At 38.9% G+C, this 25,077-nt stretch overlaps 1 protein-coding gene across 1 annotated transcript; it reads right to left on the bottom strand.

The window, feature by feature from the left end:
- Window positions 1-1,515: 1,515 nt before the first annotated feature.
- On the bottom strand, window positions 1,516-24,137 carry hip1 (huntingtin interacting protein 1; the record flags this gene model as incomplete). Its single annotated transcript, XM_039671275.2, is given in 30 exon segments — window positions 1,516-3,771; window positions 3,935-4,052; window positions 4,128-4,189; window positions 5,475-5,598; window positions 5,675-5,780; window positions 7,361-7,461; window positions 7,544-7,637; window positions 7,888-7,946; window positions 8,051-8,161; window positions 9,353-9,489; window positions 10,271-10,378; window positions 11,276-11,362; window positions 11,461-11,532; window positions 11,535-11,607; window positions 12,799-12,993; window positions 14,754-14,855; window positions 14,967-15,083; window positions 16,227-16,315; window positions 16,689-16,872; window positions 18,205-18,277; window positions 18,369-18,463; window positions 18,545-18,688; window positions 19,133-19,208; window positions 19,289-19,346; window positions 19,818-19,958; window positions 20,542-20,603; window positions 20,743-20,819; window positions 21,352-21,432; window positions 22,920-22,976; window positions 24,000-24,137. Coding segments are annotated over 30 exon segments (2,952 nt in total), but the record flags the coding sequence as incomplete, so codon positions are not given.
- Window positions 24,138-25,077: the final 940 nt, after the last annotated feature.

Raw genomic sequence — 25,077 nt, 5'->3', positions numbered from 1 at the left:
AAACAAGGAGCTGGCTGAAATTCAGGAAGTAGTGAAGCTGTGCATAAAGCCAATTGCCCGCACCTGATTTACTGTTGCTCTGAGCAAGATGATGACGACGCCCAGCTGTGGACCTTGAATGTTAATAGGCCTATGCCAGGGTTCTCCAGAACCAGGAGTTCAGAGTTCCTTGGAAAGGAAGATGTTTTGGAGTCTGTAGGAGCAGGGTTGGAAACCACTGCAGTATGGCAACAGAGACTTGCTTAGAGAAGTGGTTCCTATCATGATCATGCAGTACCCCAGGACTGCACATTTGATATATCGCATTCAATTCAACAGCTTGCTGGTAAAGACTGCAGGTGAGGCTGGATTGTTGATGTCTTCAATGACTGAAGCATTTTTTATCCACTGTAGATGGAGCCAGTCAGCAATTTCCTACTGTACGAACAGTGGCTTTTGCTGTTGTCAGAATGAGATCTCATTTACATCACAGTTTTGGATGTCAAGAACGACAGTCTGTGATTAGATTCCCATGCAGAATGTCAAAAAAAACATTTAAAGTAGGCCTACAGTTTCTCCACCTTTTTCCTACGGCCCATGACCCCAAAACCTTGATTCTTTCCTCAGCAATATATATCACTGTAGTAATGTCTATACACTGCCTTAATCAAAAATAATTATTAACTAGCATTGAGTGATATTTAAAAGTGGTTCCCATCATTTTGACAGATTTAGAACCAGTCGGACAAGGGAGACAATAGCATTTTAAACCATCAGTGTGAAAACAAAACTAGAGATGTGATGATTTGGGTAGAACAACCAGAAATTCTTAGTGCATTCAAGTAAATTTTAAATGGTAGGCTATATATCGGAGTATATGTTGTCGTTTGTTTTCTTTTCATGTTGTTAGAGTGGATTGCAAAGAAAAGGTGACTCTCATAATTAAAAGTCCAGTAAGCTCATCAGGGAAAAAGTGGATACATCAATAGTAAGACAAATGTGTTTAGGATACATTTATATAAAAAATAAAATAAAAAAAGATGTCTGGCCAACTGATAACAGTCCTACTTAACTAGTCCTGAATTGTTGCTATATCTAGCATCTGCTGTTTTTACCTACTGCTTTTGATTGTTTATTCCTATGAGACTGTAAACTATAGTAAATCCTGTGTCATAGCGTAGATTCAGAATAGACACACAAGATGAGCTTCCCTAACCTGTATGAACTCAGGCTATTACTATTTAGTGACACCTAGTGGGATAATCTTCAACATGTCGACAGATTCTGTCATTATTATTGCTCAAGCAAATCATTTTACATAACTTCCAAAAACCTCAACAATGCCAACCATACAGTTAATTATGACATAATACACAAACATCTTACACAAGCAACACAACTAGCAATTATATCAATGAGTGAAATATTTATTTAAAAACTGAAAAGTAAAACAAACCCACACACAGTTTTAGTATATATCATACAAAGATATTCACCAAAATGTTATTGAGCGGTCTTGTTTTTCTTATTAACAAAAGTGAGAGGCAGTTTAGAGGCTGGCTGAGCTGGTAATACTACACAACCGAATCTAAATGGTGGAATAAACCATTACTGGAGGTGATGACACTCCAAAAAAAAAAAACGGAAATTAAATACCCAGTGTCGCAACTTAACAAAACAGCCGAAGCAGTGCAACAAGTGAAACAATATGAGGGTATTAAGACATAACAACATAAGGGATATACAGTATATATCATATCTCAGTCACACAGCATCCACCCAAACACACACACATTATATTAGTATTAAAGAACACACACACACATATACACTTTCAACGCATGTTCATACAGAGTCTAGAGGACCCTAATGCAATCATGCTCTCTTTTGTAGTTACTGACTGGTAGTTTGTGGAGAAGTTGAGGTAACCATGGTTTGTAGATGACTACAAGACTGCATGTCCCTGTGTCGAGCCCTGGTCAGAGCTGTGCTGCTGGCAGACAGTGATGGTCTCCAAGGCTGTGTGGTCTACATTGCTTTGACGAGGTGGATAGGCCTCTAGAACCAAATACATTTTACTTTACATTTTTCACGCATCTCCATTTTGCTCTTATGAAAGACCTTTAGTCTTTAAGAAAACCCTTTCAAAGCCCTGAAAGTGACACGGTGATAGAAAAAATCCCTCAAAAATCTTTGTGTTTGCTCATTAAACCCTTCCTTTCGCGTTCGCTCACAAATCTTTTGTGTATCTAGAGAAACTTTGCAAGCGCTTGTAAAACTTTTGAGATGGAAATAACATTTCAAGTGAGTGAATGCAAAGTTTCTCAGGGGAATACGATATTTGTGCAAGATAACGCTACAAATTTGCAAACAAATACAAAGTTTCCTGTGGGAACGCAACTCAACCCCTTCCCCCCCATCACCATGTTCTCTAAGGGCTCCGAATCATTTCTTCTTTCTTTTAGATATCCTCCAAGTTGAAAATGGGGAGCTCAAAAAACCAAACGAAGCACACCAAAGTTGAACACAGGGATTGGTACATCTGTTCTCACATGGTTCTCTACTGATTTCATACTGATCTCAGTTCGCAATACCAAACTACAACTTTAAAACACTGTCCTAATGCTACTCTAGATCACGATTTTAAAGGTCTTTTTTCAGGGAATGTGATCCTTGACCCTTTTTTCCCTTTTGGAAGGCACAGATGTCTCTCCTCGCCTCGGTGTGAAGGGGTGCGTGTATGTGTAGCTAGAAGAAGACAACAGGAATTAACAGATACTGTCATATTAACAGCGTGTAAACCGTACAGGACCGTTTTATGGACCTTTACTAATACAATATGGTGCATAACCTATCTGTGCTCAGCAAACCTAAATAGAGCTAATAAAACAAAACGATGTGCTCTAGCCCGACGGGAGGTCTCACAAAAACAGTCAGTTCATAGTCAGTCATGGACTTGAAATTGGAGAAAAACATCAGGACACAGTTCTGGCGAAATATAATAGCGGTTTGTTCCTAAAAGTCAACATGGTGAAACAGTAAAAAGCCTGTGGATTAAATCTATATAGGGCTTCTTATGAAATCATGCCATGGGAACATAATCAAAAGAAATTTGAAGAAAAAAAAAAGAAAAAAACAACAGGGTTTGCTAGTGTTTTCAGGTGTTAGTCCACAGTGGTCATTATCTACTATGTTCAATGCTCTTGTTTTAGTTCAGAGACCACTGCTAAGAGGACTAGGGAAGGGGCGGACCCAGATGAGGGCGATCCTACACGACAGTAAGGAATGTGTTTGAGAGGTGGAAGTCACACAGCTGCTGTTTGTAAAAGTTGAGTCCGGAAGGGTCACAGCACAGTGCCATTTCCTGCAAAATGGGGTGACTCACCATTGTGCAATGCATCATGGGATGTTTCATAGGGAGACGGGATTGTTCTAAATGGTCAGGGGTCGGGGAAGATTCTCCATTCCGTATGAGGAAAAGGAAATGAAATACTCAGACAGTTCAGCGAGCCTGCACTTCCCTCTCTGTCCACTAGGTGGTGCCATCCATTTCCAGCCTTCCTCTCCCTCCCCCCTTTGTCGCACACTATCATCACACTCCTCACGTCTCCTGACTCCACGGGCAGGGGAGGGAGCAGGTTAGAAAAAAAGCACCTTTTATTTGGCTTAAATGTACAATAAAAGAAATCAGAAGAGTTAAAAAGTACAATAAAAAGGGAGAAGGGAAAGATAGTGTGTATATAAAGACGTCAAGCGGCCGCTGTGCAGAACACGACAAGTCTCATCCCGTTCCTGCGGACAAACACAAAAGAAAGAGCGAATTACGCACAAGCAAACAAACCACACCCTTTGCACCACCAATTAGCTTAATACTCCATATACCCCACAGGCTAGGCAATTCTAGGATGTTTCAGCAGTTTTGGCTCAGATGGTATTACGTTTGTGGGGGTCTTACCCTCGTCCTCCCCTCCCCAGCCCTCTGCGACGCCAGCGAGCTTGTAATGCTTCTTCCTCAGTTCTCCAAGTCGCTCCCTCTCTTTCTGCAGCCGGGTCTCCAGCTCCAACACCAGAACCTGAGATACAATAAACGGTCAGATTTGTTCACATACTTCCACAAAAACATGGACAACAGGTTAACACTCGCTCACCTGTGCATCCATCTCTTGCCTCTTGATCTGAGTGAGTGTCATTGCGGAAAAGTCCATAGTTTCTGAAACAAAGAGAGAATTCAGCGTGAAATACCAACACATTCTCATCCTAGGGTGTCATATAGTGACACTTTTGAAATTTTGTCTAAATCCAACACACATGGCACCCTTTAGCGTCAATATAACACGCACAGAGCATTGTTCGGTTATGGTAGGTTTAGTTCTGGGGTAGATTTAGGGTTAAACCACTAGGAGGCGCCTTCTGGCATATACATCTCTGCGTCTCATATTGACGCTAAAGGGTGCCATAAGCGTTGGATGTAGACGAAACGTCAAAAGCGTCAGTATATGACGCCTTGGGATGAGAACGGGCTGGAAATACCTATCAAATTTTATGATTTTCAATTCATGTCTGAGGATTTTTCTTGTTCGCTTGCATTTTTGGCCAATAAACTTTAGAATAAGAAAATTAATGTCTCTCACTTTTAAGAAAATCCTGATTTTACCAGGCTGTCATGTGAATTAAAGGGTATTGGCTATCAATATAGAATAGTATTGCAATATTTTACATGGGGATGTTGTATCGATACACGGATGCCAATTATTATTTTTTCAGGGCTTGAATTACGGTTTACGATTGAGAGCATTGTGCATATTTTTTCCATAAACTCTGTACTTATAATGCAGGAATTAAAAGTAATAATTTGAAATCTTTCTTTCAGACTATACAGTAATTTCACAAACCGTGCGACAAAATCAGCACTACTGCTTCTCTCTCCATCCCATGTTTATATAACTATGGAGGAGCATCTAGTTATGTTTACAGCAAACAATGAGTACGTAAATAAATAGAAGTCCAGTGCATTTCAGTGTACTACAGTTGAATATTGGACATTTTATGTAATAGGCCATCCACGTAGTCATGAGCTTACAAAAGCTTGTACTGAATGAAAGGACACACAATGTCATTGACTCCATGTGACTGGTCAATGTTGTTTAAATGCCTTTGCCTCCACAGAAGAGCATCAGCACACAAGCTTGCATGGAGAAAACTCTGTGTGTTGGCTTGCTCATTCCTGTATCTCTGGAGGGCACCATAAACCAGTTTCCACGGCTATAGTTAAATGTGAAATGGGGCAATGTAACTGGAGGACAATGAAAAGCAAAATGAGGCTGCTACCACGGTAATTACTAACTTTTGGCCCTTATTTAATGAATGATGGAGAAAGAACATTATGGGAGAAATGTTGCAAGCAAGAATTAAACCTGAATTCCCCACATGAGCATCACAGCTTAACGTGTCTGAAAATGTTGAGCCACTTAAACACATGCCTAGCAAGACCTCACCTGTATCCTCGATCTGAGACTTGCCAGACTTTGTTGATGCCACGACCCCTGCAGTGGCCTGGGTGACCCCTTTGGAGGCCTGCTGGAGGCGGGAAAGGTTTGTACTGCCCTTGTCTGCTTTTACCTGAAAAGATAAAACCGATTAAGTATCTTACATTGCTTTAAAGTTAATTCAAGTGCAAATGTTGTTGGCGCTGTACCTTAGATGCCGCAACTAGCTGAGCCGTGCTGGCAGCGATCTCATGCGAACACACCATCAGCTCCTCAAACTTGCCCTTGCCTTGCACCACCTGATCAGCTGCATCACTGCAGGAAGAAGAAGAAAAAAAGCACAATGGTGATGGTTGATATATCAGTTCATGTAGGATTTAAAACTTTGGGTCTGAAAACATGAACAGAATCACGAAATTCAGTCATTTAAATGGAATTTGCTGTAGTGTCTGCTATTATTAAACCACGATAAGAAACATGAAGTGTACCTGTGAATCTCAGAGTGAATGAGTTTTGTCTACTACTGCACATACTCAAGCACATAGGTTCTCAAAGTGCGGCCCGCGGGCCAATGGCGGCCCGCCGAAACATTTTTGGTGGCCCGCGATAACATAATGATCACATCTGTAAAACTGTACATTGCTTTGAAAAAATGAATATCTCTGTTTAGTGGTGTTTAGCGGCATCTATAGGCATATGCGGTAATTATATGGTCCGACCGAAGTTCGAACACACTTGACCTCACTCCCAAGGCCATCAACAGAACAGTGGTTGTCTACACAGGAATAGGGATCGTGGCCAACCGAAACCAGCACCACAAATCCCATTGCAATTTAAAAGGGTATGTTGACCAAGTAATCAATATTCAGTGTGACTTAAACGTCAAGCTTATTAATAGCCGCGTTTCCATTACCTTTAAAAATTTTCACGGGTGCGAACACTTGCATTTTCCTATCAACAGTGGAAACAACTTAAGTCTTCTGCTCGTCTTATGCTCAGTCTTATGCTCGTTCTCGGTGCACACGCTCGCACGCACGCACTAGATAAGGCATTTTTTTTTTAAGTTACAAAAGTAGAGGCAGTGGCTCAGTGGTTCATGTAGGTTGTCTACGAACTGAAAGGTTGGTGGTTCAATCCTCGGTTCCACCTGACCAAGTGTCGAGGTGTCCATGAGCAAGACACCTAACCCCAGCTGCTCCCGACGAGCTGGATGGCGCCTTGCATGGCTGACACCGCCGTCGGTGTATGAAAGAGTGTGTGAATGGGTGAATATGAGGCAAACTGTAAAGCGCTTTGGTGGCCATTAGGTCTATGAAGGCGCTATATAAATGCAGTCCATTACAAGGAGTTTCCGTGGGTATCTGGATTGACTGGAGACTGGTCGCTTCTTTCCATCCGCAAAGTCCATTTAAAACACTTTTGCTAGCGATTGGCGCTGCTTACTAATGGCTGCCGTACGGATGTAAGCCCAAGTAGACGAGAATGCACATGACGTCACATTTTCGTGCCCAACTCCTATAAAGGCTGATAGAGGCAACCGTGATGGACAGTCAAGGTGTCATTCTTTCAATTACATTATGGTTGGCTCATAAATGTACAAATGAAGACTCCATCTAAAAGATATTTTGAAGTAAATACCTACACATCGCCCCTTTAAAATGATAATATAAAAAGTAAAAAGCAGAATTTGTGAAATTCATAGGGACCTATTATTTTTCAAATTGTAATAATTTATTCAAATTTTAAATTAAAATGGAAAACATGTAATCTTGGGAAAAAATTCAAAATAATTTTGGAAAAAAATAAAGCGGATTTCATTGGGCCACTGAGATTTTTAATCACTATGCTACAGCTTCCCCCCCAAATTTGATTTTCTCACTGTCTGTGTAACTCACACCAACATGGTGGCGCCCCAGCCCACGGCCTTGGAGGCGGAAATGAGACCTTCCGTCCATCGGGAATTCTTGGCGTAGAACTCCTTCATAGATGCGGCCCCCTATGAACACAGCAAAACATCAATAAAATGTCATTTCACGCTCTACAAAAGCAAGTTTTCAACAAAATAAACGTTCACTCACCCTGCCGCTCTCCACAATGTCCCTCTGCAGGTCTTTGGAGGACAGCACAAGCACTTTGATGGCCTGCATGAGATCTGTGCAGGACGCCAAGATCCTGCAGGGGGCGACAGAGAGCAACAATTAAATACTTCAAAGGCCTCCTTTGCATGCATGGGTTGGTTGGCTAATGTGTCTGGGTGAATGCAAACGTGAAACGCTATCCAAGGGAAATGATCTCTGCATAAAGACATTTTCATCACTTAACCAAATCCACTAAGGAATATCAAAGGCACTGTTTTTGGAAACAGTAATCATAAAACATTATATGCATTGCATTTCATAACACATGACTTGGTCAGTCTGACCTTTCATTGACTTCCATTTTGATTCCTGTGTCAACTGCCCTTGACTTATTGAGCATTTCCTGTTGCAAAGAGCAAAGGGGAAGAACATTAGGCAAGTAGACTGGAGAGCTTCATGTTTTATTAAGCATCTGTCTGTATGGTAGAAAAAGCATAGACTGATCACCTCAATCCTGGCGGCAGCCGACTCCACAGCTGCTGATGTGGCTGACATCTCCTGCTCCACCAGATCTCCCAGCTCCCCTTGCTGCAGTTCCAGACCACGAGGACGCAACTTCTGCTCAGAGAAAACAAAGAAATTAACTAAGAGGTTGTGTTCTCATCTCATTTACATCGTAGAACAAAACGCCAAAGTATCATCTTGTTATGTTTACCAAAGGCTTTATTTTACTCATAAATTGAAAAAAAAAAAAAAAATTATATATATATATATATATATATATGAAGAGTTCAGATGCAAAAGCCTCTAAATGCCATTTGAAATTTTCTTCTTTAATGATGATTTTTATCAAACTTGTATATTTAAGTTCAGTGATTTCACTTAAATGGCAATGATAATTATCTATTAATTGTTATTTAAGTGAAATTACTGAACTTAAATATACAAGTTTGATAAAAATCATCATTAAAAAAAGAAAATTTCAAATGGCATTTAGAGGCTTTTGCATCTGAACTCTTCATATATATATATATATATATATATATATATATATATAAACCCCCATAGAAAAATCTCAAGGGAACCAGGGGGCGGAGCTTTGACGTTATACCTGCACCACTCTATTGTCCAAGTTCTCGACCTTCTATTTCCAATGTGAAAAATAAAATCTTACTAGCAATGAATTTAAAACTGACAGTTATTATATTTTAAGTAATGTTTCACTTGGATATATACGTCACAATATTGAATAAAAGACGATCGTAAGTTCTCGTTTAATTGGATGGCCATTTGCCGATTAAGATGCAATGTAGCATACTACTCTTCTCTTACAGATGTTTATTTTCTACCGCAGTGATTCTACTGTTAAGAAACTACAACTATGAAAATTTGTTGAAAATAAAATAAAGTTGAAATAAAATAAATATCAGATGAAAGACTTAAAGTTAAAAAACTTGCAATTGAAGTACTACTAAAGTTAATAATTACTAAAAAATACAGCTAAATAGAAATGACAAAAACCACAAAATTACTAAAAAATATAAATATAAAATACAAAAAAAAAAATACAAAAAATAAAAGCTATTCAAAAATGTTAATAAATACTGTAAAAATCGATAAATAATTTAAATGTATTTAAATTGTTAGAAAAGTGTAAAAAATTATTCTCTCCTCTAGTTACATGCTGCTTTTTTTTGTGATTTTATCTGTGATGGGTGCTATATAAATACATTTTACTTACTTACTTACTTACTTAACCCACTGATTTACTATTCTAAAACCAGGACTGACTCTCAGTGGCACACTCACTTCACCCAACGCCATTACGGTATCCAGTGCCGACGTCAGCCGGCTGCAGTCTGCCGTCCCCATAGACTTCTGCTCCTTAAGCTGGCAAAGCAGCGCCATTGCCTCCGCGCCACACGCCTTCACGTTGTCTGCCAAAGCTGCCCACAGACAAAGACAGAAACCAGATAGCAGTCAGACGAGCCATCTGTCACCTGCAGACACTCCACATACGCTCGGGAAGAAACACATTTCCTGCCGCGTACAGTCGTGACGTGATTGCTTGTGCTCGTGGGAACCGCACATTAGCCGTTTTGAGTCATGTCATGTTCCTTTCAAGCATCTCTCCCAAAACAACCAGACCTCCGGCGACGGAGATATTAACAGAACCGCAAGACACTAATGACCTTCATGATGAATGGAGACTGACTCAAACAGAAAGTCATTTTCTTGGACGTCTCTATATGTAGAATGTGGATAAATCGGTACTGTAAAATATTTATCAATTTAATAATAGAAATTACATTTATGAATCAAGTAGTTGTTGTTTTTTCGGTGTAACCAGGAATAACAAATTATGTTATTAATGGTACCATTGTCTTGACATTTGTATAGTATAGATGTTGTCGTTGTTGTTTTTATTATTATTATTATTTTCATATTTTTATTTTTTATTTTTATAACTTTTTTTTTCTGTGCTTGTTTTAATGTAAATATTTCTAAAATCAATAAATACATTGTTGAAAAAAAAAAGAAATTACATTTATGCTGCTTAGATCGAACTGATAGCTATGGTTCTGGATGCTGATTGGTCGATACAGAGCATTAAAGCACAATGACTGTTTCTTCAAGGAAGTATTTGCATAGAAATTCATCAGTTGTGCTAATGTGATTACATAAGCTCATTTGAATACATTTTCATGCCACATTTTCAATGCTTACCATCAGCTTGTTCCACTGGCACCATGTGGGAGGTGGCGCTTCCCTGCACGATGACATCGCCCACCAGGTGAGCAAACTGAGTCACTGCCCGGACCAGTCCAGACACATCTATTACACACATTCAGGAAAATCATTGTGAAATAGTTACAACATGATTTATGAGTGCCTCTCATCTCAACAGACTAAAAAAAGGGATGACACGGTGTCTGAATGCATTCTTGGTGCACTTAAATCAGTTTCGGATTTCTATTGATATATCATTACGTTATTATTTTTTGAGCTTGAGCATGCTGAGTGGAGAACAGTGAAGGGGAGTAACAACATTTTTTTTGTAGTAGTAGTAGTAGTGTGAAATCAGCTCAACTGTCCTGAGACATTTTTTCTCCAACAGTCAGGAGTGTAGCAACACAAATCGCTACATCACGGTTCTGTCACAATGTATCGCACTGCCTTACTAGCAAGTGAGCAAGACAGAATCCTCTCCTGTCTCAAGTACTGCTGGGAAGTTATTCAGGTCAAAGTTGATTCAGGCAGTTTGTTTTTAGTAATTCGATTTGTTTAGATAGTTCATTGTAAAGAAAATCAACTCAAATCCAATTGTAATTGACAGCATACAAACAAAAATAAAAATAATAAAAATTTTCTTTAACACAAAATTGTATTTTAATACAAAAACAAGTTAAAAGACGATTAGAACAAATAAACAAATTTCAACCAACAGCACAAATAAAGAGATATAAAAAACAGGGCTTTAAGTAATTCAGTATAGGGTATATTCAGGTAAGATATACTAAAGAAATTAAAGTAATCAAATGTACCTTTTAGCTAACTACTATTTCAGTAAAGACTAACTTTACTGTAATTTAAGTACTTTAAATGATGTGTAACTTATATCTTGGCAAGCTACAATTTCAAAGCAACTTTGCCCAACACTGTTGGAGTGAACGGTACATTAATGAATGCTAGTTGAGAAGGAAAATGAGAGTGTATGTACAAGTAATTCACCTGTGTTATCTGATACAAAACCGTCTCTGGCCGACTGGAGCCGCTCCACGCATTCCAGAGCCACCTGGCACCTGGACACCAGGTAATCTACACACACAAGAAGGTCCTTTAATATTTATTACGCTCTCGTAGGGCAATCAGTGTGGGTTGTCCGGACATGAGGGAAATTTGAGCGGGTCACTGACCGGCCGAACTGGTGCAGCTGATGTGTGCGGGGTCCTCCAGCTGATTCAGGCTGTCCTGTACAATCCTCCCCCCTCCTCTAAAGCTGCCCGCAGAGCCGCCCAGCGCAGGGACACCAACTCGCTCTCCAGAGCCTGCTCACGACTCTCCTACAGACAGAAAGACAATCAAAGCAGGCATTTAACACTCCTTTACATCAATTAGTCCTTTTCTGTTAGCTTTGAAACCAACAGTCTAAAATAGGGTTTTTCAAACTCAGTCCTGCAGAGTTTAGCTCCAACCCTGATCAAACACACCTGAGCAAGCTAATCAAGGTCTTCAGGATCACTAGAAAGTCACAGGTAATGCCGAGTTCAGACTGCATGATTTTAGCCACGATTTTGGCTCGCCGACAGGTTTTGAGAAATCGCCGACAAATGCCCGAAATCACAGGCAAATCGGCGCTCGTTCACGCGTGTGACAATCACGCAGTGTGAATGAGCAAAGACGCGAACTGAGAGAATCACCGACGAGTCGCCGACGCCCGTGAGATATTTGGCATGCTAAATATCTGGACCTGTCGGCGATTCAAAATCCTGCTGTGTGAAAAGTGTTTTGACTGAAAACTACATCGGCGATCACTGGCAGCCAGTGAGAAAGCAAGATACAGAGCAGCAGGGAGTTCGGGGAGGAGTTATAGATCACATATCAACATGATATGGCATTGTTTCAGAAAAAAAGCTTCTTCTCTGTCTATTTGGACACAATAAATGGAAGAAAAAATTAGTAGAAATTTGGCAGGAGCACTCGTGTCTCTTTGACGTTTCACCAGCTGTACCACAACCGGGTCGAAAAAAAAAAGTCTCACGTGAGAACTCCGGTCTTGCACGTGTGGTGTCGCGTTGTTTCCTTTTCACATTTCACGTGTGTTTGTTGTGAAACGTAGTTTGCGCGCAGCGTGCTAAACAGAGTCTGTCGGCGATTTTTCCTATTGTAAAGTCATGCAGTTTGAAACCTTCTGTCACCGATCAATCGTCCAGTGTGAACACAGCAGTGACTGAATTCTGGCCAAGATAGTCATGCAGTGTGAAAAGAACAGCGACCCGACTACTTTGAAAATCATGCAGTCTGAACTCGGCATAAGTGTGTTTGATCAGGGTTGGAGCTAAACTCTGCATGACAGCGGCCCTCCAGGACCGAGATTGAGAAACCCTGGTCTAAATGCTAGTGAGCTCGTAAAAGCAAACTGAACATTTAGCAGATTTACAGCCTATGTCTTTTGGTATAATGAATCTGAACAATTACACAGACCCAATTATAATTGAACAAATAATATCAATAGTAAAACTACAATATCCCACCTTCTCATTGAGTTGGTTTTGTAGGGCCTCAGCAGCTTTCACGCCACTCTCTCTCTCAGTGGTCAGACTGCTCTGTACACGCTCTAACTCCACCCCCAAACCGGCCAACTCCGCCTCTTTCTGAGATACGGTCTCCAAAAGCCCCGCCTTCTCCGCCTCTAAAGCAGACAGCTGAGTATTGAGCTGCTCACTTGACTACAGGAAGAGAGAGAAAACAGTTCAATGAGAGCCAGTTATTATGTGAATTACAAGATCTAATGTGACTCAAGAAACAGTATTGTTGAAGCAGAAGTTAGAGCTAATACATTTTGGCGTACAAACATACGTCATCCCTGCAGCACTCTATAAAGCACTGTATTTAAAGCTACACTGTGTGATTTTTAGCCCCATCTAGCGGTGAAAAGGTATATGACCATCCAGTGAATATTAGTTTCGGTTCCTCTCAATTCCGATTTAGTTTTAACTCCTACGGTGGCCAATGTAGTCCAAGATTAACATGGCTTCCAGTTCGACCTCGTCCATGAGTGTTAACTCAAACGTAAACACGAAAGGCAAAGCTTGAATTAACGGTTATGTCCCTCTTTGGCTAATGTACTTTCAAGATGGAGGGGCAACATGGCGACCGACATTAGAACCCCTTACCCGTATGTATTTTCAATGGCATATTATACACTCACAAGAATACTTTATTACTTGAACGAAGTAAATGAGCACATATATTTTTGAAAGAACTAAGTGTTTTTAGCTAAGAATAAACTAAAAGAGTTACACAGTGTAGCTTTAAAGTGAACTAATAAAGTCATGATGAAGCTGTTAAATGTATCAACACAGTTGTCTTTATTTGAATCAGCTGCTCGAGGCAGTAGTGGAGGTGCTGCAGCAGGCGTGCAGGAGACAGAGGGAAGTGGGATAGAGGGATAAAGGGATGGAGGGAGAGGGGGCAGGGTGACATCAACTCCCACATGCAGTCTGGACACATCTACTCAGGTCATTTAGAAACTACATGCAATCACAGAATCCCCATGTTAACCTGCACTGGACTAATCGCAGAGACAGTGATACATGGATCCTGTGGTGGGCCGAGAGTTGAGGGCTGCACAATATATCGAAAAAAATCTATATGGCTTAATGTGAATGTCACATAAGTGCAGCCTAAATCTCAGAACGGCTCGGTTAATTTACTGTGAATCAAACCAATCTGAGAAACCAAAAAACACTGAACCACGAGATGCCCGCATGCAAAGGGCTGAGTTTCTGAAACCAAAATAAAAGCTTGATGGTTTAAAGTTAACTTTAAGAAAAAAAGAAAGAAATTCATATGTAAATATTAGTACTGTAATTTAACAGTGTACTATAAATTAAAACAGTTTTTATTAAATACTTGATTTCTTATTTTAAAGTACAACAGTTAGATATAATACTTATTTTGTTTAATATATTTCTAATAATTACAATAGAAGTTTCTATTATTATACATTTTTACTGACTTGGTCAAAAACAGTGGGATTGTGGCCTATGCAACTTAAGTTTTTAACAGTTCAATTTGCTTGCTGAAAGCGTTTTGTGTTAGTTCTAATAGTAAAATCAAAGTGTGAACATCCAAATTTCAAGAAACAATATTCCCAAATGTTTAGTCCTAAAAGATATTTTGCACTCTTCAGGAGAAATTTTCAGCTTTTTTTAAATGATTTTATTCACAAAATCAACCCACTCATTCTAGAATGAATCATTTCCCCCCCCAAATATAACTATTCAAGCCATCTGGTAAATGTTCCTTCATTTCTTCATATCACAACATATATTGCAGAAAAAGTAGTCAGCATGTCAATTTTTTTCCAATATCGTGCAGCTAAAATCATTTCATTGTGTTTCTTTAATTTCTGACAAGGAGTGAAGAGAGATTCATGACAGAGGAGAAGAGGAAGAGAATGATGGGTGGATGTGGGAGGTCCCACCTGTTGGGAGGAGGTGACGGCACTCTTCAGGGTCTCTAGTTCTGTCCTGCTGGACATGAGCTCGGCTTGTAGAGCTTGAAGCTGCTCTAACTGAGCCTTCTCCTACTCGTGCACATACATGAGGATAGGGACGTGTAAGACAAACATACTACGGATACATCAGGCAGAGGGAGTGTGTGTATGAAGTGTGTGTACATGTGGTTTGTGTGCAACCTGCTGACTGGTAGAGTCCTGAACGGCTTTCAATTTGTCCTGCATCTCTTTCTTCACATTCTCCACCTCGTCCTGGGCGGCACGGGCCACCGTCATCTGACGTGTCACCTCTGCGTTCTGAGAAACACAGACAGTTTTTTCACAGTCAAAACACTTGTCTGACCCAGTTCCTTTGCCAAGAATGTGGCTCCCACTGTCGGATGGCTCTGTGGTGGGATCAGTGCTGCTGTATGAGAGTGAGCGTGATGACAGCCTAAGCGTGGCAGAGGAACACAGTGCCAAGTTCTCATCTGTGTTTCATCTGAGTCTGCTAGAAAATAATTCTGATGCAGGAGCTAAACCACCTGCAGGTTTACTGACAGTCCTCTGGAGCTGAAGCAAGCAGTATGCAGTGTGCACACTATGTGAATAATGTAACATTTCTATCTGCATGGGAAACACAGATTACTGACTGAATTTGCCAAAACAAGTGAGATATTGTGTCCCACAACGCAATGGAAATAAATATCAGCTACAATATTTAACATTATTAGATTTATGCATGCAATTAAAATAGTGTTAAAATAATTTAATGCAAATAAATAACTGAAGCATGTGAAATTGCATCAGTCGTTTAATTTACGTCACGCAGTTAGATGATCTTAGAAGTCGGGAGTTTATCAAGCACCTGTAACACCGGTAACTATTTTAACCCTTTACCCCGATTTTTCTTCTTTAGCACCTTTTAGCAGGAGCTATGGTAAGCATACAATACATTTATGAATTATATAGACTCCTTATATCATTTGGTTATTTGGTGTCCTTTTGGAGTCTCCAAGTGTCATTTTTTTGGAAAGACACCTACATTTACCTTGAAAAGGCTTGCAGAAAATCCTTTTGTGAGAATCACCCTTCAATCTGAAGGTCTACTTTGCTGGATATAGCAATTGATGACAAAATTAGTGTGTTAAATAAGAGTTGATGTCTACTATGATAAACAGACATTTGGCTTTTGTGTAACGTAGGCCAGTAACGTAGTGAATACGGTGTCTAGCGTCATTGTTAGTGCACTCACCTCACATGCAGGTGGATTGTGGTTCGAGGCCAACTCGGAGCAGGGCGGTTTGGGTTCAAACATGTTTGTTTGGGTTCAAACATCAACACTGTCCAACAGTGTTTTTGAAATACCGCTTACCCCACCTCTAATGTATCTATACACATTAAAAATATCCATATACAGCCAGTGTGAGATTGAATGGAGATGTGAGGACATCAATTTACCTTCCTAAGCAGGTCAGCATGGCTCTGGACCAGCTCTGTGTATTTCTCCTTTAGCTTGGTGTAGCGTTGCTCATTTGCTTGTGCTTTTCCTACAAAAAACACATAAATACAATAATTGATTAAAATATATAGTATACGGTGTTCAGTGGTGCTGAGGGTTCAGTCCATAAAACGTGCTGCCTCTGTATCGTCATTATAAAGGAATAACTGGCTTTCTAAAAAAGCAACAGTTTTGAACCAGTTAGAGTAAATAAACCGAAAAGGAAGGAAAGATGTTTTTTGATTTAGGACAGAAGAACAGAGCAATGGGATGTGTCGAACCCCTAAATTCAAAAAAACGTCATTCCAAAAACTTTAAAGACTAACAGGGTCATTTAATAAGAACGTCTAATTTCAAATACAATATTTGAAATAAAGAAAGTTCAATGTAACTTTTTCCAACAAATATATTGTAATGCTTACTCTCGATTTCGCTCAGGCTGCGCTGCTCTTTCTCTGTGTCCTCTTTGACCCGGCGCAGGTCGTCAAGCTCCACCCTCAGGAACTCGCTCTCACCCAGCGCTTGCTGCTTCAGGTGAGTCTGCTCTGCAAGCTCCGCCTCCAGCTCATTCACACGCCCTCGTAGTGCTTGACAAAGACGGCCACTCTGAGAAAGACCAAAATAATCATTGACATATCTCTTTCACTTTTCCACCTCTTCAAAAGTTTATGAAAGGCTGCATTAATTTGATGAAATACAGTAAAAACAGTAATGTTGTGATTTAAAGGGATAGTTCACTTTAAAATGAAAAATTAGCCCATGATTTACTCACCCTCAAGTCATCCTAGGTATATCTGATCGTTTCAGACGAAAATAATCGAAGTTATATTAAAATGTCCTGACTCTTCCAAGCTTTATAATGGCAGTGAATTGTTGTTTCTATTTTGAAGCTCATAAAAGTGCATCCATCCATTATAAAAGTGCTCCACACGGCTCCAGGAGGTTAATAAAGGTCTTCTGAAGTGAAGCGATGTGTTGGTGTAAGAAATATCAGCAGTACGTCGCATTACTCGCATAAGTTGCGCTTAGACTTAAGTGCAATCTGTATATTTGTTTGGTTGGAAGCTAGTTATTTTGCTTTATAAAGTTTTAAATATGGATATTTGTCTTACACAAACGCATCGCTCCTCTTCAGAAGGCCTTTATTAACCCCCCGGATCCGTGTGGAGTTCGTTTATGATGGACAGATGTGCTTTTATGGACTTCAAAGCAGAAAAAGCAATTCACTGCCATTATAGACCATTTTGCAAGATGTAAACAACACTGGTCCAGAAGCACTTCCTGTTTCAGTTTTTTAACACTACACAAAAGCTGGGATAAAATACAACCAACAGAACATATAAAACTGAATCAAAAAGTTAAACAAAAATATTTAAGAAGTTTTCTTTACATGTGAAATAAAGAAAACAGTTACAAACTGAAACCAGTGGACCAGTGTTGTTTACATCTTGCAAAATGGTCTGTAAAGCAGTCAAGACATTTTCTTATACAACTCTGATTGTATTCGTCTGAAAGAAGAATGTCATATACACTTGGATGACTTGAGGGTCATTAAATCATGGGCTAATTTTCATTTTTGGGTGAACTATTCCTTCAAAAATAACTGTAAACTATTTTTATCCATTTTAAAATGCTTTAGTTTTAAGCACCCATCACTCCAGTCTTCCTTCAGAAATCATTTTAATATACAGATTTCTTTGCCCACGAAATATTTCTTATTATCAATTTTGAAAACAGTTGTGCTGCTTAATTCTTTTATGGAAACTGCATTTTTAAGGTCCTTGATGAATAGAACAGCATTCATTTAAAAGCGAAATTTTAAATGAGCAATTTTTTAGCAATATGTCCTAGCTGAAAAAACATGTTTTTTGACTGACACCACACTTTAGAATGGTATTGTGTGGGTGTATGTATATTATTACATCCTCTGCATATTACCTCCAATCTGAAGGACTCCAGCTCCTCTTTCAGGGCCTGTAGCTCTGCTGTGAGCTGCTCGATCAAACGGTCTCTGAGGTGAGAGATACAGATTCATCATGATCTTATAAACTCAAAGAGCTCCATATAATTATTAATTATATTCCAATATCTTCAAGACTTACTTCTCATCTTTGCGCATGCCGTTCTGACTGAAGTTGAACGGGTCTGTGGCAGCCGAGGTGCCGAAAAAGTCGTCGAATTTGCTGTCCACAACGCTCTAATGGAGATAAATCTTTAGATGCTCACGTTTAAAAAAAGTATAAATGAGAGCTTTCGATAATGAGATCAGGTGTGGTACCGGTAAAGGGGGGATGTCTGTGTCCACCAGGTCTTCTGTCTCTACTACATGTTCACTTTCAGGGGACGAAGACTCCACTGGAATCACCACCACTGGACTGATGTGCTCGGACAGGGCTGATGCCCGCAGGAAGTTTGGCGGATTCTGTAGAGAAAAGGAGAACTTTTATAATAAAGGAAGCCAGTTCCAGTTTGGATCCAGCCTTTGAAAAAATTATAGATAATGCCAACACTTGCAAAGATTTCAGATGACGACAAAAAGAAAAAAGAAGCTAATGGAATCTGTTTTTTAGGTTTTCCTAAAACATTTCCCCCATATGCTAATGGTAGGGAGAATTGGTTGAGCCAATGTCATTATAAAGGGCTGGTCAAAATGCTCAAACAAAAACGCAATGTTTAATGTTAATTTATATGATGAGAAATGTCATGAAAATTTAAGAAAAATGTTGTTTTATAGGACAGCCCGAAAAATCCTGACGCTAGCAAACTAAGCGGGCAGATATGTAAATGAGTTGCATAATTTCTTTCCACTAGCTGTATTTTTGGACTCGGGTCAGGCAGAAATCTGTTTGGTATGCAGGAGTCTCACCTCAGGAAGTTGTGGGATCTGAATCAGTCTCTTGAAATACTGCAGGTTACTGGAGCGATAGAACAGACTCTTCAGCCTGGAGAGAGAAAAGACAAAAGATTAAAATAGTGGCAGTGTCTGTGTGACTCAAATCTGGATCGTGACAGACCGACTCACTTCTTAAACTGCTCCTGGAAGCGATCCCTGTGGCCCTGCAGAGTATCTGCTGGCAGACCTGGAGGACAAGAGAATACCCATCACAACAAGGAAAAGCTAAAGAAAATATCCTACCCCATTAGTAACTAACTTGGTTGAGTTTTCTTTTTTTCATTTCTGTATTTATTACATTTTGTATAATATCCAAAGAAACAACACAAAACAACAATTAAACTATCCCACCGCAAAATATTTCATATTTAAAATAATAATAATAAATAACTAAATAAAAATATAATATAATATGTAATAAAATATTAACAATAAATTAACATTAGAGCATGACTTGTATTACAATAGCAGTTATTAGTACAGTATCAGTTAAGATTAAAAAAAAAAAAAAAAAAAGCTTTCCAGGGTGTTTCCTCAGCTATGGGTAGATTGAAAAGGGGGTTTAGCAAAGGGTCAGTTTGGTGATTTCTATTTTATGATCCTCTGTGCGTGTGTGTGTGTGTGTGTTAAGAGAGAGAGATGTGGTTTATGGACTCACAGGAGTGGAGTTTGAAGAGCAGTTTGACGGTGTAGTCGTATAGATGACTAGAGTCCAGAATGACCTGTATAAGAGGGGCCAGACGACACTGACCCGCTGCAGTCACTGACACGGAACGAGACATATCCAGCGAGCTGAACACTGTGTAGAAACAAACATAAACACAAAATAATAATAGGGGAAATATAAACATTTTCAAAACACCCTAAACTGCCTCAATTCTCAATCGGTAAGTAACGTTTTTTCTTTTTATGAATCCCTCATTCACTCCATTCCCATTTTTTTTTTTTCAATCTATCCCTTTTATTGCCCACTTCCTCATTCACATTCATGCCCATGCTCCCTCCCCCCGTCTCTCTGGTGATCAGTGATGCAGGCTCATGTGAGATCCCGTCTTCTCAGCATACAGAGGTGTGGTTTCCTGTGCCAGGGAGCAGTGTTTCAGCCAACAACACTCTCTTATGCCTACAGCACAGACATCTAGATTTTACTGCATTTTCAGCAGCTATATCTATACCAATAAAGATGTCCCTTGTTTTTTTTACTCTAGAATGCACATTTTGTGTGATCTGAGATTGCTCACTTCACATACAATCTTGACAGAGATTTCAGATTTCAGAGATTGTAATTGCCTGCCTACTACCTAAATTAAAAAAAAATAGGCACAGCTTAAATGACCGGCAAGTGAAAGGACTTTGCTGGTGTTTAAACACCTTAAACTTACCGCCGAGGAATAGATTCAGCTCACACTCCAAGTAATCAAACATCTCCACCGTTAACTGGAAGCTACACGTGTTGAGACGAAAGAAACGTGATTGAGTCACATTCCACAAACAGACACAGCAATTTCAGAGCTTTATTTAAAAAAAAAAAAAAAAACAGAGTGAGTAAACACAAAGCTTGTGAGAAACAAAGCAATACTCACAAATTATTGACATCGTTCTCACCCGCCTCATCAAGCTGTCTGTTTGACATCTGAAGGTTGCCTGGGAAACGAGGATTCTGGGAAAGCAAGTGGGTTAGGTATAATATTTGTGAGAGTCTGATAGCATGAAATGGCTTGAAAACTGCAAATTTATATCCTGCATTCCTGTATTGACATTTCATATGACACAGGAATCTGGGACAAAACATATATATACACACAAATATACTGTACATGATATACATGACATATGTGTCTGTGTATGAGTTACTGCAAAAATCTGTATTGTATCTGGTCGGTCTAATTTTATGTAATCCGCAGTGTTATGTAATGTTTTCTCTTTTTCTTTCCAAACCGCGACAAACGCCAGTCTCCCTTCTCTGCAAAATGCGATACATCCGCTCAACCAATCACAACGCACCATTCCACGCAATGTAAACAGTAATCCTAATAACACCGTCAAACTCAGTAACAATATATATATTTATTTATTTATTTTTATTGGGGGGGGGGGGGGGGGTCAACAGCAGATTGTGAGGAGATGTGAGGAGGAGAATTAGAAGAAGGATGTTTAGCTAAAATCAAATTCAAGGGCTCAGTTGGACTCACTTTGATGTGAAACTCCATTTTGGTAATGAGCAGTTTGAGGTAGATGCTGCACAACTTCCCATAGCCTTCACTCAGATGACCCTAAGGAGAGAGAAAGAAGTGTGAGGGGCACGAAAAAAACGTAATGCTTTAAAAGGAAATGATGATGTTTCCTTTCCAAAGCAGCAGTAGCTTCTAATGAGTCCCTTTGTCATTCTCAGCTCATCAGCTCACTTCACAATTCAAAGTATGAGTCATTAAGGGCAGATTGAGGTCAGGTTGTGTATGCGTTGACATGTTTGGGGTACACCCATAAAAGGGCCAGCTGCATATCAAGATAATGATCTCATTCTTTCACTTCCTGTTCCCTTCACCACTTACTGTGACATCATAACAGGAAGGAGGCAGAGTTGTTCACAGGAAATGTTTCTCCTGAGTCTAATCCTGCAGCATGTTATCAGCGAATACTCAAAGGGATGCAAATAAAGGTCTTTCCAATAAACAAAAGATGCAACTCAGCATGTTCCATCTGACACTTCCTGTTGGCTGGCGATACACAGTTGATCGTAAAGTGCATCAGAAACACTTACATTGCTGGCAATCAAGATAAAAATCAACAAGAAACGGCATGTGTTAGGGCTGCACAATGAATCTCAAAGCTGCTCGGTTCACAGTAAATGCAGCCCCATGAACTCCATCTCTGCATCTGGGATACTTATAATGTACATTTTGGAAAGCAACATACTTCAACTTCCCAAATTTGTAATAAGAAATGCCTATAAAGCAGCTGTTGTCAACAAAAGAGAAGCTTTAAGAGCAATTGTTCTGACAAATAATGTATTGAAGCTATTATAATTACTACTACAGTATTTTCTTAAAAAAATAAATTTTTATTTTACAGTGAACTATTACTAGTAATAAATATAATTTTAATATTTTTATTTAATAATATAACAATATTATTATATATACATTGATCTATAAATCCAAAATGTTTGTGCATCCCTAAAAACAAGCACAGGAAAACCGATGGGGTTTTTTTTGTTTTGTTTTTTAATCAGAAAAATTGCATTTAGATTTCCCCCCAAAATTGTGCAGCCCTACACTGAATATCTGTAATGTGACTTTAATAACTCTATATATTTTAAATGTGTATACAGACCTATTTATGCTATGTGAGAGAAATACACATTATATTGGAATAAACAAAAAGAAGTAATATATGAGTAATATAAAAATGAGGTGAGCTTCAGAAGATATTAGGGACGTTTGACTGGTACCTTATAACAAGCAAAGCTCTGTAAGCATTCCTCCAGAGTGACAAACACATGCTCACATCATCGTTAGCTAATTACAGATCATCCCTGTGCTGAGGTTAGTGTGTCTGACTCATACACAGAATGCCAAGCTATTCAGCCGTCAATCAGTAATAACCAAACATCTCACTGACAGTTTCCACAATGAGATGGAAACTCAAGGGAGCTTGACAAGGCCACATTCAATGATGACAGAGAGTTATATTGAGCAAGCCACTGTTTTAGTTGGAAATCATTAAAACCAGCAGCTACAACTTGTGTTCGTGCACTTACCCACATCCTGCTCATGTCGTTCAGGTCAGCCTTGTGCCGCATTGAGTCCTTAATGACCTGAGGTGACAAAGAGAGAGACAGGAAGAGTTGAGACAGCATTTCAGAAAATAAAATAAACCCTAAGATATTACCCAAAAATGAGATAACACAAAATAAAATAAAAAATAGATACCACGTGAAATTACCCTCAAATTAGATACCTTTTTTTTTTTTTTTTTTTACAATTTCTTGATATTTAAAATAAAAAAGATGCCTCCTCAATCATGATATTACCCTAAAATAAAATAAATTAATTAAAATGAAATAAATCTTCTGTTATTGGTAATACCAAGAAGAACCTCAAACAACCTCAAAGTGGCCGAATATTGACAGATTAATTTGTCTGTCTTACACACTGGTACCTCAGATCTTAATCAAGGTACCAATATATCTAATTTTACCAGGTTTACCAGAAGTCACTCTGGAAAATCAGCATATCCTGTCTGGGCCTACTAATGTCACTGAATTGGTATATTTCATATACCAGGTACCAGATCTACTTATGTGAAATGTAAGGGAGACTTGACTTACAACTGATTCCAATAAGAGTTTTAAGTTAGCACGTTGCAAATCTGAAAGCGCAATAATCTACCGGTAATACAAATGCATAGTGAAGACTATTTTTGAACTATTTGTATGGATAGTTCTCAGTATGTAAAATAAATATCACAATGTGTTTTGGTGCTGACTGCTCCACATAGGTTATTTGCAGTGCTGCATTGAAATGGTCACATAATGTTGCTGCCTACCTTTCTGAACAGACTTTGAATCAGGTGTGTGCCTATGATGCCTTAAAATGCTGTCTAACTAGACAACTGATTAAATTTTTTGCAACAGAGCTCAATGTGGGATAGTTCAATTTGGATTACACACACATCACGTGTCACTGATGCATGCTGCATTTACTCTGGGGAGCTGTTTTGAGTGTGTGAGAATACTAATAAATAAATCAAAGGGAGAAGCAGATATCAAGAGACTGAGAAAAAGTGAGAGTGAGGTGGAATTAGACGTGTAATACATAATATGGCTGCATGTACTCACGCTTGGATGGCCGTCCCTCAGCAGCTTGTGGAAGACGTGGCAAAATTTCCAGCAGAGAACCGCATTGCTGGAAAGGGGCAGGCGGTTGACTGCAAGCCAGAATGTGTGAGCCCCTTTCTCATGATGCGTGCCCAATATGCAAGGTGAAGACAGCAGTCAAGGACAAAAATGAGGAACACGCTGTTTAAAATCTGCATCTCTGAATCATCTTAATCTATATGCTTCAAAATCAGATGCTGATAATGGCCAAATATTGGCAGAATGATTGGTCTGTCCAGTGTACTGGTATGGTACCAAATATCTTAGATTAAGGTATCTAAAAAGTTGGGAGTTCAATGTCAAAAAACTAAAATTATTATATATATATATGAAGAGCTCTTTTCCAAAACGCTATAAATCCATTTCAATAGTTTTCAGGAAAACTACATTTTTTACCTAGACCCACACATTTTGTGAATATTCAAATTATCCTGTTTAAATGTTTTATTGGTTCAGTCTGAACATTTTGAACAATAATTATTAAATCAAACAACAATATTGTTAATGATAATTTAAAAGTTAATTTTATTTTTTTCCAAAACGCTATAAATCGAAATAAACCTCAAACAAATAGTACCAATTTCAACATATGCATGAAAAAAAACAAATTATTAATACCAATTTCAACATATGCATGAAAAAACTAATTATTAAAAATGATCAATATATGATAACGATATTCAAAAAAGGGATGGGCACCCCTCCAGCACATGCACACACACACACAGGCTACATAACATGTGAGCAAAGCGGAGCAGCATGACGCTTAAATATAAGTTAAAAAAAAAAAACAACAAAAAAAATAAACATTTCACATTTGTTTTTAATAATATTACATTACTTATTTTTATTATTTCATCTATGTTGAGTAGGCTATGAAAAGGGAACCGCATGAGATGAGTAAGATAGGATCAAAATTCAAAAGCTGCCCAATATCGGAAAATATTTGGAGTGCGTCAGACATGATTTTGACCACTTATTAAGTTTTGTTTTGTAGAAAGCTTGTAAATTTCGTTTCATATAAATTGTATCTTCATTT

This window comes from Pimephales promelas, chromosome 16, assembly GCF_988280905.1.
Source record: "Pimephales promelas chromosome 16, fPimPro1.hap1.1, whole genome shotgun sequence".
Classification (NCBI taxonomy): Eukaryota; Metazoa; Chordata; class Actinopteri; order Cypriniformes; family Leuciscidae; genus Pimephales; species Pimephales promelas.
Note: the sequence above shows the minus strand (reverse complement) of the source record. Positions and strands in the feature narration are given on the sequence as shown.